The following is a 12,027-nucleotide window of genomic DNA, read 5'->3' on the forward strand; positions in this document are numbered from 1 at the left end:
CCTCAGAGCGTGGGTGGTGCCCGGGCGTGGGTCCCTCAGAGCGTGGGTGGTGCCCGGGCGTGGGTCCCTCAGAGCGTGGGTGGTGCCCGGGCGTGGGTCCCTGCTCAGCACTTCCCTCCCTGGAAGCTCCCAGTGGCTGCTTCAGCCTCCTGTGCTTCGGTAAGGGCCACTTTTCTTGGTGACCAGGGCTCTGTCCCCAGCCCTGCTGACCCGCTTTCACTTTTTTTTTTAAATTCAGGTGCGCTGGGCATAGTGACTCACACCTGTAATCCCAGCATTTTGGGAGGCCTAGGAGGGAGGATTACTTGAGGCCAGGAGTTTGAGACCAACCTGGGCAAGATAATGAGACCCTGTCCCTACAAAAAACAAATAAAATTAGTCAGGCATGGTGGCACACACCTGTAGTCCCAGCTACTCCAGAGGCTGAGGCCCAGGAGTTCGAGGCTGCAGTGAGCCATGATTGCAACGCTACACTCCAGCCTGGGTGACAGAGTGAAACACTGTCTCTAAATAAAATAAAACTGAGGTAAATTCACATACATAAGATTAACCATTTCAAAGAGAATAATTCAGTGGCAATTAGCACATTCACAGTGTTGTCCAATCACCACCTCTATCTGGTTCCAAAACAAAACATTTTCATCGCTGAGAAGAAAACCCTGGGCCCACCAGGCACTCACTCCCCATTTCCCCCACCTCTTGTTACTCGCAGCCACTGAGCTCATTGCTGTCTCTGTAGCGTTACCTGTCCCAGATGTTCCATAGAAATGGAATCAACAATATGTGAGCTTTTGTGTCTGGGTTCCTGCAGTCAGCGTGACGTGTTCAGGGTTCCTCCGCATTGTAGCATGTGTCAGAGGTTCATTCCTTTTTATGGCTGAACAGTATTCCATTGAATGGATAGACCAGTTTTTGCGGCCGTTCATGTGTGGAGGCACGCTGGGGTAGGAATGACACCGCAGCGAGCATGGGTGGACGGCATCCGTTTGAGTACACGGTCTCAGTTCTGGGGTGTGTACCCTGGAGCACACTGCCGGGTCATTTGGCTATTCCATGTCCAGCTTTTGAACCCAGCTTCACTTTTGTCTTTCATGGATCAGCCACTCCCTTCCCTTTTGGCCCCTAAGCCCACAACCCCCAAAACTTCAGTATTCATTGAGCACCTAGTGTGAGCCCTCCCTTGGCTGATTTAGAGGAGACGGGATGCAGTTCCTGCCCTAGAATTCAGATGAATCTCCCCCTAGCCGGGCACATACTGTCCCCACCTTCTCAATAAAGTCTGAGATGGAGGCCTTGTTGCTTCCTCTTTCAGAAGAGCAAACCTAAGACAGGGAGGCTAGGTACTGTTTCCTGAGTCCACAGAGCTAGGAGTTCACTGTCAGGTTTGGAACCCACGTCTCTCTGACTCCAGAATCCTTCCCAGTGCAGTGCCCCAGTTCCTTGGAGGCCCTGGCTGGGGCAGGCTGAGCCCATGACAGTGTGTGTCCCAGGCCAGCCGCGACGGCACAGGACGTGAGTGGCAGAGAGGAGTGCCGGGCTGGGAGGGAGGACAGAGCAGGGTGGCCTGACCAGCACATGGAAGCTTTGAGGAAGGCTGCGCTTGGACCCCAGGAGGCAGGCAGGAGCAGCAGAGCAGCCTCTTTAGGGAGCCCGCGTTGTTTGGGGTGTGAGTTCATTTGGAAACAGCATTTCCTGGGGAGGAAGACTGGCCTGCTGGGCCCCAGGGCCCTCGCCCTCTCCTCCCTGGAGGTCTCCGTGATGGTGGGCAAGTGGCGGTCTGATCAGAACTCCTCGCTTCTGCCTGGCTCTGCCCCTCAGCTGCTCCTATCCATGTCCTGCAGCTGCTGGCCTCTGCACCTTTGCCTCCCCTGTGTCCTCCCTGGGGCCTCTCTCCTTCTCCCACCCCTCCCAAGGGCCTGCATCCTCCTGCCTTCAAGGTCTGGCTTTAGTGCTCTGAACCATAATGTCTTCCTAGGCCCCCGCCACACTCTTCATCTCCCTCCTCCCTGCTAAATGGCTTTAGTTTTACAGGCTAAAAAATATGGGTCCAAATTCTGCCCTGTGCTTTTGAGCTGTGTGACTTCGGACCAGCCCTGACCCTCTCTGAGCCTCAGTTTCCCTGTGTGTAACGTGCAGTGCTGGCACTGGCCTTCCAGGCTGTGATGAGCCCACAGGAGGTAATGAGCCTCACACACCTGGTGCCTGGCGACCCTCAGAGGGCAGGACCTGGCCAGTGGTCGCCCCATGCTCACCACAGTGGGTCTGTCCAGCCTCCTGGCCCGAAGCATGCCAGGGCCTCGTGGTGCCTGGGGTGGGGGTCTCTCTGTGTGGTGCGGCATCGCAGTTCCTCAGCCCACGGCCTGACTTCCTTGTGTATGTCGGCAGCTGGACAAGATCGAGGGCGTGTTCGAGCGGCCGAGCGATGAGGTCATCCGGGAGCTCTCCCGGGCCCTGCGGCAGGCGCTGGGCGTGTCACTCTTTGGCATCGACATCATCATCAACAACCAGACAGGGCAGCACGCCGTCATCGACATCAATGCCTTCCCAGGTGAGTGGCGGCCGGGCCACCTCCACTGACCGGCCTCCAGTGATTGTCCTCAGGTGACCAGGCAGGCGAGGCGGGGTGACCGAGGCCCGAAAGCCCGCTTTCTCCCTTACCACAGGGTCCAGGGAGGTGCAGCCTTGAGAAGCCTCAGCCTCACCTGCGCGATGGGCTCACGGGGTGTGCGAGGAGGGAGGGAGAGCCGCACATCCACCTGGGGAACATCCAGACTGGAGTGTAGTGTTGCAATCACGTGTGTCCTTCACCTCTCTCCACCTGCGTCGTCAGCAGATCAGCCCCTCCCCCAGGCCCTCCTCGATTTAAGGAGCAGGAAGGACCGTGAAGGGATTACAGCCCCCTGCAGTTTACATTTTGGGAAACTGAGGCCCCAGAGAGGAGGAAGCTGTTCAGGCCCCACAGCACATTGGTGGCAGGCCAGAGACTCCCAGGCTCACATTGCCTCCACCACCCTGAACTGCAGCGCCAGGCACTGGGGTTGTTCCCTGCTGCCAGCTGGGCCCTAGGAGCCCACTGGCACTGAGCCAGGCTCTGCCACGTGCCCCTCAGCTCTCAGCAAGGGGCTCTATGAGGACCACAGGAGCAGAGCCCTAGCACAGGGCATGAGGGACGATGGTGTGACATCACAGCACGCTGTCACCAGGCTGCATGCTTCGGCGCCCGCTGTTCCCCAGATGGGGGTCCCCTGTTCCTTTCTCCATCCTGACCCTTGTTAAGCACCTGCTGTGGAGGTGAAGCCAGCCTCGCTTGCTGCTGAGGTGCAAAAACGTTTAGGAGTTGCTTCCTGCCCTCAGAGACTGCCTGGCAAGTGGGGGCTCGGGGTTATTTGTCGTGGGGGTGAGGCAGGACTTTGACCCCACGCACCGGCTGGGCACTTTCTGTGTGTGTCACCTCCACTGGTCTGAGAGCATATGCAGGCACAGTCAGCAGCACAGGCCACAGCAAGGAAGCCAAGGCTCAGAGGAGTGCGCTGGCTCCTGTCATTCAGTTGGTGTTTACCCGGGGCTGCTGTCACCCAGAGCTGCTGTGTGCCCCAACTGGTCCAGATGCTGATGCAGTGTGAGCTCCACTGCCCGGCCCTGCCTAGGGAGGGCTCGCCCCTGTCGGGAGGAGGCGGAGGACAGAGCGGTCGGTCGGGGGCCTCCTCTGTGAGGTGGTGACACTGGAGAAGAGGGGCAGGTCCCAAGAGAGGCACCGTGGAGCCCTGTGTCTACAGCAGGTGCAGCTGTGGGGCAGGAAGGGTGGAGGACAGAGTCAGGGGAGCAGCGTGTGGTGAGCTGAGGACGTTGGAGCTCACCCTGGGAGTCGGGGAGCAGCCACCATGAGATCTGTGTTTGTGAACCAAAGGGCAGACCCGTGGGACAATCGTATTTTTCTCCATTGCCTCTGGGTGCAGTGGGGAGGAAACCATGGGTTTAGCTGGAGCTGGGGAATCATGGGGTTTTGCTGTGCAGGTGTGAGGGAACCAGGGCACAAGGGACATTCAGGATAATGCAGGGGACATTCAGGATAAGGAAGCAGGATCTAAACCACGGAGCATGTTTTGAGTGGCAGAATGAAAAGGGGACAACGTCAGTGGCTGGAGGGCCGGGGGGCACAGGGAGGCCTGTTGGAAGAGAAATTCTAGAAGGAGGAAGGAGACAGGACAGGGTGGGAAGCTTTGCCCCTGAGCAAGACCAGTGCCTCCCGACACAAAATGTGTGGATGGTCGCGATCTGTGGGTGCAGACAAGGGATGGCCCTGTGAGCCAGTGTGGGGCACTGTGAGCCAGTGTGGACAGGGAGGGTTCTTCCAGAGAAGCCAAGAGAAGGGCCACCCAGATGGGGTGGGGCTATGGCTGAGCCTGGTGGAGAATGGTGAGGGAGCCTGGTGCTGAGGGGAGGCCCAGGGCTCTGGCAGGGCAGAGCTGGTTCCCTGGGAGATGACTCAGTGTGCCCACCTTACCATAGAGCACCCTTTTGGGGCCAAGCAGAGGGACAGGCCTATTCTTCTGCACCCCACAGGAGGCCTCTCGGGCCATGGGTGTCCAGCAGCGCCTGGGAGAGGGGCCAGCACACTGGCTCTGGAATAATAACAGCAACAGCAGTGTGTGCTGACATCGTGAGCCAGGCCTGCCCCGACGCCTCACTCGTCCTCACGAAGCGATGTGCAAAGGGCCGCTAGGATCTCTGTGTTGCTGATAAGGATGTGAGGCTGGGGGTTGAGTGGGTTGTCCAAAATCACGTGGTGAAGCCGGATGGGACCCAGACCGTCAGCCTCAGCCTTTCCACCTCTCAGCTCCAGCCATGGGTTCGAATCTTGTCTCAGCCTTTACAGTCTGATGGCACAACTAACGTTTCAGTCTCAGTGTTCACTGCAGTGGGAACCAGTTTCCCGCCCTGCAGACAGAGGAGACAGCTTTTGCACAGTGCTGGTGTGGAGCTGGCACTCTGCCCTGCGGGCTCATGCCTCAGTCCGCTCCCCAGGCTCCCGTTTATCCTCAGGCCTCCGCAGAGGCAGCTGTCTCTGCACCACCACAGAAAGCGGCCTCCCTGCCCTGGGCCCTGGGCCTCGTCTGGGGATGACGGGGGAGGTTGCTGGGGAACAGCTCTCTTCCCTGGTGCTGACCTGATGGTGGAGCTCCTCCGCTGCATCTCCCCCTAGGCACCCAACAGCCATGCCTCTGCCCGGGACACCTACCCTGCCCTCCAGCCCCAGCGCAGGGCCGACGGACACCCCTGGTCCTATGGTGGAGGACCTGCCACCATGTGGTATTCAAGGCACACACAGGACCAAGGGCATGCTTCAGATCCCACTCTGCCTCTTGGGAGCCGCCCTGAGCCTCAGTGTCCTCACCTGTAAAATGGGCTGCAGGAATGCAGTGAGCTGAGGACCGTGGCGACCACAGCCCAGTGGCTGCTACCTCCCGAGTGCTGTGAACACCATGGACATCGTCACTGCCCTCCTTGTGGTGGTGAACAGTCACGCCGCCTCATCTGTGAAATGGGGACAGCATTATGAAGGTTAGGCGAGAGGATGTTGCGGGACGCTCGCACAGTGCCGGCTGGGGCGGCACTGCTTGCCGGCCAGAACAGCCGTCTTTATTTGCACCATGGGCACCCCTGCATCCCCTCTCAGACTTGGGCTTCGTCAGACCACAGCAGTTGTTTGCTTAATAAATAAGGGCATGGGCAGGTTCAGCCCCCTCATCTGCCAGGCCCCTGGGCCCCGTAAGAGGTGGCACAGGGTGCCCACGTCTAAACCTTCATTCCCACCCCGGTGGGGCTGATGGTTGTCAATGTTGTCCCAGAGGACAGCCCAGGGTTTCTGAAAACTCCTGCCCCTCCCAGTTGGCTCGGCAGGTAGGGCGCTCGCCCTGTGTGAGTCTCTTTTGGAGCAGTTTGCTGGGAGCCAGCAGAATCCTCACCTGAGATCCGAAACCTGCTTGGTGGCTCCCGAGGGCTCTGCCGATGCTCGCAGCTGTGTTAGGAAGTGCTCGCCCCAGGCAGGTACCACGGTTTCTGTTCTGTTCCCCTCTGTTGAGGGGAGCTCGTGTTGCTGCGCTGTGGAGCTTGTCTCAGGCCTGGGGCTTGCTAGTGATGCCCAGCGTTTCTGTCCCTTGGCTTGATCCTCAGAGAATGGGGCACAGAGACGGCCTCCCTGCAGGTATTTCATGGTGAGAAGGAAGCAGACTCAGCTGGGGTGGCAGCTGCTTTGGGAGGCAGACACCACTTACATCCCAGCCGCTCTCAGTGGTGCCACAGCAGCCTCCACCTGGGTGGGAGGCGGTTCTCTTCTCAGTTTGCAGATGGGGAAGCTGAGGCTGCGGGTGGAAGCGGGCTCCGAGACTCAGCCTGAGGCCAGACTCAGCTGAGCCGCAAAGAGAGGAGGGGTATTTATTACTCTAAGTGTGTGGAGCTGGCTTTGGTGCTGCTACCTCCAGCGACACCAACATCCGCTGCACACGTACTGGCTTTTACCACGCAAGTGGGTGGGTGGGTGAGATAGTGGAGCTGTGCCCCAGCGGAACAGGGACAAGCAAGTTTCATCTTCAGTTTACGTTCTTCAACTTCTCACACCCTGGCAACAGCTGAAGGTCGAGGAGCATGCACCTGATTGGGCATCCAAGCTCTGTGACTCCCCTATACCCCCCTTATCTGCTGAGCCTCACGGTTTCTCTGTAACTGGGACGCTGACAGCATGCCCTGCCACATCCCGGGAGACCATTGGTTCTGCATCTTCCTCCTCCCCTCTGCATGATGCGTGCCCCTGGCTCACGCCCCCTGTGCTATCTCTCTCCCACCCCCAGGCTACGAGGGCGTAAGCGAGTTCTTCACAGACCTCCTGAACCACATCGCCACTGTCCTGCAGGGCCAGAGCACAGCCACGGCAGCCACAGGGGACGTGGCCCCGCTGAGGCACAGCAAGCTTCTGGCTGAGCCGGTGGGCGGCCTGACGGGCGAGCGGACATGCAGCGCCAGCCCCGGCTGCTGTGGCAGCATGATGGGCCAGGACGCGCCCTGGAAGGCCGAGGCCGACGCGGGCGGCACCGCCAAGCTGCCGCACCAGAGACTCGGCTGCAACACCAGCATGTCGCCCAGCTTCCAGCAGCACTGCGTGGCCTCCCTGGCCACCAAGGCCTCCTCCCAGTAGCCACAGAGCCGGGACCCAGAGGGGCGGCGCGGGGCGCAGAGCACACCCGCTGGGCCAGCAGCTCCCAACGGCGATGCTACTACTAAGAATCCCCAGTGATCTGATTCTTCTGTTTTTTAATTTTTAACCTGATTTTCTGATGTCATGATCTAAGTGAGGGGTGGGGGGGAATGGAAGAGAGTACCAGGTGGTCCAGTGTTGGGGAGCGGGGCCGTCTGCCTGCTCCCTACTGTACAGACCACCTCACTGAGTTTACACACGCTTGTGTTTGCAACACTAGGTCTGGACGGGAGGTGGGGGGTGTGCGTGTGACTGCCATGAGAGTGTCTGTGCACATCCCCATCTATTGGTCTCCGTGGCCGCTGTGGACCAGGCCCCTGGGGACCCTGGAGGGAAGCCTGCCCATGTCGGGCTGTGGGTGGCTGATCAGGGCTGTGGGTAGTTAGTTGATCAGCGCGCGTGAGAGTGGCTTCCCTTCTCCCTGACTCCCCACTCCCTGACCTGCCCCTTCCTTGTTTTTCCTCCTACTGGTCTCCACCAAGGCTTTGTAAGCCCCAACCCTGCCTGGTGTGTAGCTAACCCCTCCCTCCCCACAGCCAGAGGAGGCCACAGACCCCTCAGGGGAGTTCCATGCTGGGGTCTGGGTTGTGCTCCCTCACAAAAGGGAAGGAAAGGAAGCTGGGCGTCCTCTGGGCCCCCCAACACACGTCCCACTTAGCCCTGCACAGCGGCCTCCTTCCCCCAAGCCAGCACTGCCGCTCCCTGGAGCCCCGGAAGGAAGCTGCCTGGCTGGGAGCCCCGAGCTGATGGCGCCTGTGCTGAGGATTTGGGCTGTGATTTGGGCAAATCATTCCAGGTCTTTGGGCCTCCACCTCCTCGCCTCTAGTGGACAGGTGAGACCAGAGAGCACCACGGGGCTGGCTTCGCGCTCTAACCCCTGGGATGCAGCCTGCCTTTCCGTAAAGTCACCTAGGTGAGGACAGGCGCAGGAGCCTCGGCATGACACCGTGGAGGTCGGGGCCCTCTTCCCAGTGGGTTCACTCCTTTTCACACCTGCTGGATCCCTCCTCACCCAGCAGGCCCAGTCCACCTCTCATTGCAAGCCCCAAGCACTGAGCCAGCCAGGTGCCAGGGAGCCACCCCCGCCCCTCGCCTCTGCACGCCTCAGACTCACCCCATCACCTTGGCAGCAAAGCACTGGCTCTCCGCTCTGACCCCTGGTCCAGGCAGCCCCTCCACAGAGAAAAGGGCTGGAGAGAAGCCTCCGCAGCCCCTGGCAGATGTGGAGTGCTGGGTGAGAGGCATCGGCCCCCCCAAGTATGTTTTTGTGTCTTAAGATACCAGTTTACTTTGAAAACGAGAGAAAGGCTTCTGGGCTGTCCTCTGCCCAGTGAGATGGAGGACACGAGGGAGAGTGCTGAGTGTCCCGAGAGAGGTCCCCGAGCTGGTGCATGGAGGTCCTTCGGCCTGGCTCAGCTGGGCTGCGGGGCGCCCCCTTTGCGGAGGGAGGCACAGGGCTTGGGCGAGGGGCAAAAGCCATCAGAACTGCCTGGCTTTTTTGGAAACTGAGGACCCAACAACTAACCACGTTTACACAACTTGAGTGTTGAACCCCGATTAATGTCTGTATGTCACCTTTCCTAGTTCTGACCCTGAGCCCCGGGGAAGCAGGAAAGCGTGGCCGGCCTCTTGCACTGCTTTGTCTCCAAAATAAACTACTGAAATCAAACCGCATTTCACACGTGTTTACACATGTTGCTCAAGTTTGTTATGTCATTCTCCCAGTCCTTAAAAAATGTTTAATAAAACAGCTTTACCTTTTAAAAATAAAATTTCAATCCCAGTCTGCCTCAGGTACGGGTGGGGTGTGCAGCTTGACTCCTGGCTGCATTCCTGTACTATTTGTGGCCTCCTGGGTCATGTGTGTCCAGGGCCCAGATACCGAGTAACCGCTGTCTGGTGTCCTGGCGGCACTCACAGCCCTCTGTGGCGGGGTGGGGGCGGGGCTGTGGGTGTGCAGGGCAGCTGCATTTTCCAACAGTGGAAATGGAGGATGGAGATTTGCTTCATAAAGGCCTGGGAGCTACAAAGGGGGTAGGGAGGGGCCAGCCGCACTCAGGGCTGGGGGGTTGGTGGACTCTGCCCAGTGAAGCCAAGGGAATGTCGGCAAGGAGAGGCCCGGACAGCGACGTGGGACTCGCACCTGGGAGCGGTGGAGATGGAGCCCATTTCACTAAACGTTCCCTAGGTACGCTCTGACCGTCTGTAATCCCAGGACAGTGTCCATAGAGTTGTCTCCCCTTCAGTCGCATTGTCCCTGGCCTTGGAGTTTCTGCCTCAGGAAAAGACCCACTAAAACCACCTGGGCCGTGGCGGCCTCCTCCAGCGCATGGCGGCGCTGCCTCCTGAGCAGAGTCACTGAGAGTGTCTGGGTCCAAGGAAAGGACCCGCTTAGCAAAGGCTGTTGTGTGGCGCTGTGCAGGACTTGTGTGCTGGCCCGGAGTTGGCCCCGTCAGCATCGGGTGGCTTGGGGCTCTGGTTCCTAAGCTGCTGCTTCCGAGTTGGTCAGCACATTGGCTCTGTGGCCCTGCAGCACCTGTCTTGATGGTGGTCCATGGATGGGGTGCTGAAGGGCTCCAGGAGCAAGGGGCCGGCCCACACTTTGGCTGAGTCCTTGGGTAGTTTCAGAGGGTCACCTGCACAGTCTGCATGGAGCACCCTGGGGCCGAGGCCTTGGGTCAAGTTCTTCCTGACAGTGCTTTGATTATATGGTGATGTGATTCTGCAAACATAACCCCCCACCCCCACTGAGTGCCAGCTGCTGGGTGTCCCCACCCCCAGAGCCAAGGGGAGGCCACCCTGGAGCTGGTGCTTTGCCCTTGGTGTCACGGAGGTGTCTGGGTCCACACGTGGTGGGTGGGCTGGGCCAGCACTCACCCAGCATGGCCGGCGGGATTGGACCCAGCTGCAACCTGGCAGGTTCCATGGGGCTTCCTGTGCCTGGGCCTGCCTGTGTCTCATACCTGTCAATGAAGGAGAAAGCCACCTGGGAAGAACATTCCTCTCTGTACCCAGGGGACTGCCAAGTGTGCTTTATAGAAGGCTGGAAGACCGACCCAAGTAGGAAGCTTCACATGTGAGCCAACTGAGCACAGCTGCCAGACGGCCACTGCAAGACCAAGGGAGCCAGCCTGTCCTTTGTCCTTCTAGCCTGGAAGACCGGTTCTTGACTCTTGGGCACTCACATTGGCCACTGGCCGCAACCACTGAATGGCTTCACTGATGTCCCTGGGGTCTGTATCTGCCCTGTCTTCTATTCCCTAGAAACTCTGGCCAGGCATGGCGGCTCACGCCTCTAATCCTAGCACTTAGGGTGGCCGAGACAGGTGGATCACGAGGTCAAGAGATTGAGACCATCCTGGCCAACATGGTGAAACCCCATCTTTACTAAAAATATAGAAATTAGCTGGGCGTGGTAATGGGCACCTGTAGTCCCAGCTACTCAGGAGGCTGAGGCAGGAGAATTGCTTGAACTTGGGAAGCGGAGGTTGCGGTGAGCCGAGATCGCACCACTGCACCCCAGCCTAGCAACAGAATGAGACTCCTTCTCAAAAAAAAAAAAAAAAAAAAACTCTGCTAGTTCACCCGATGGGATCCCTGGCAGCTCCTCCTGCTTCCTGAGCTGTGGCTCATGGGCTATTGGATTCAGAGACCTTGAACTCGGTGCTGGCTGCCCTAAAGGAGCACGACCCCTCCAGCCTAGTGATTGGGAGGTAGAGAAGTGCAGCCATCCTTGACAAAGGCCCAGCCTCCACCGCCTCAGGCCAGCCTGACCGCACCCCGATGCCACAGTCATCTGCCCCGCCCAGGCATAAGCCTGACCCAGGTGATACAAACGAGGCTTTCCCGTGGGTCCTCCCCTTGTGAGAAAGGGTCTGTGCTCTGTCCCTTCTCTCTGCACAGCCATTGTCAGTGTGGTTTGGAGTGAGTGAGCCTCCACACTGCGCAGGGCAGAGCTGGTGAGCATGACGTCATGGGACAGAGCTGGTGAGCATGACGTCATGGCTTCCTGCCCACTGGGGTCTTCTTCCTTCTGATTCTCACCAGCAGGAGCACCCAGACCCCCCTTTTTCAGAAATGATTGCATTTTCCCTTCAAGAGTCATCTGTGACCTGGCAGTGTGGAGGGACTGTCCCCTCCCACAGCCTGGCCAACCCCCTTCCTCCAGGGCTGTGTGGAATCACCTCTCGGAAGCTCACTCTGAAAAGCCAGTCACAGGGATTTCACCAGGATGCTGCTGTTCGTGCCAACACCTGTGCTTTGTGACAAATGCTGTTTGCTTCAAGCTGTTCACAAGCAACTTCACCAGAATCCCAAGCTGGTTCGTACGTAATTTGTGAACGTACATACGCATACTATACGTGACCATGTACGAGATACAGACGCCATGGCTTCTGTTCATTGGCTCATTTGCCTGGTCGCATGTTCACTCCACGAGGTTTGACACTGCAGGTGGCTTTGAGATGGGTGGTTTCAGGGACAAGGTGTTCTGTGATCTCTGTATTTGCTAACTAACTAGTCTTGTTTAGATTTCTTTCTTTCTTTCTTTCTTTCTTTCTTTTTCTGAGATGGAGTCTCTGTCACCCAGGCTGGAGAGTGCAGTGGTGTGATCTCAGCTCACTGCAACCTCCACCCTCTGAGTTCAAGCAATTCTCCCGCCTCGGCCTCCTGAATAGCTGGGATTACAGGTGCCTGCCACCACTGCGCCTGGCTAAGTTTTGTATTTTTAGTAGAGATGGGGTTTCACCATGTTGGCCAGGCTGGTCTTGAACTCC

The 12,027-nt window shown here is 58.5% G+C and overlaps 1 protein-coding gene across 1 annotated transcript in view; it reads left to right on the forward strand.

Moving 5' to 3' along the window:
• Positions 1-9,035, forward strand: part of ITPK1 (inositol-tetrakisphosphate 1-kinase) — a 179,191-nt gene extending 170,156 nt beyond the window's left edge. The window contains exons 9-10 of the mRNA XM_011991748.1: positions 2,386-2,548; positions 6,849-9,035. Coding sequence (XP_011847138.1) covers positions 2,386-2,548; positions 6,849-7,192 — 507 coding nt within the window. The 3' untranslated portion in view covers positions 7,193-9,035. The remainder of the gene's footprint in view (positions 1-2,385; positions 2,549-6,848) is intronic.
• The last annotated feature ends 2,992 nt before the right edge of the window (positions 9,036-12,027 follow it).

Source organism: Mandrillus leucophaeus, unplaced genomic scaffold, assembly GCF_000951045.1.
Source record: "Mandrillus leucophaeus isolate KB7577 unplaced genomic scaffold, Mleu.le_1.0 Scaffold4, whole genome shotgun sequence".
Taxonomy (NCBI): domain Eukaryota; kingdom Metazoa; phylum Chordata; class Mammalia; order Primates; family Cercopithecidae; genus Mandrillus; species Mandrillus leucophaeus.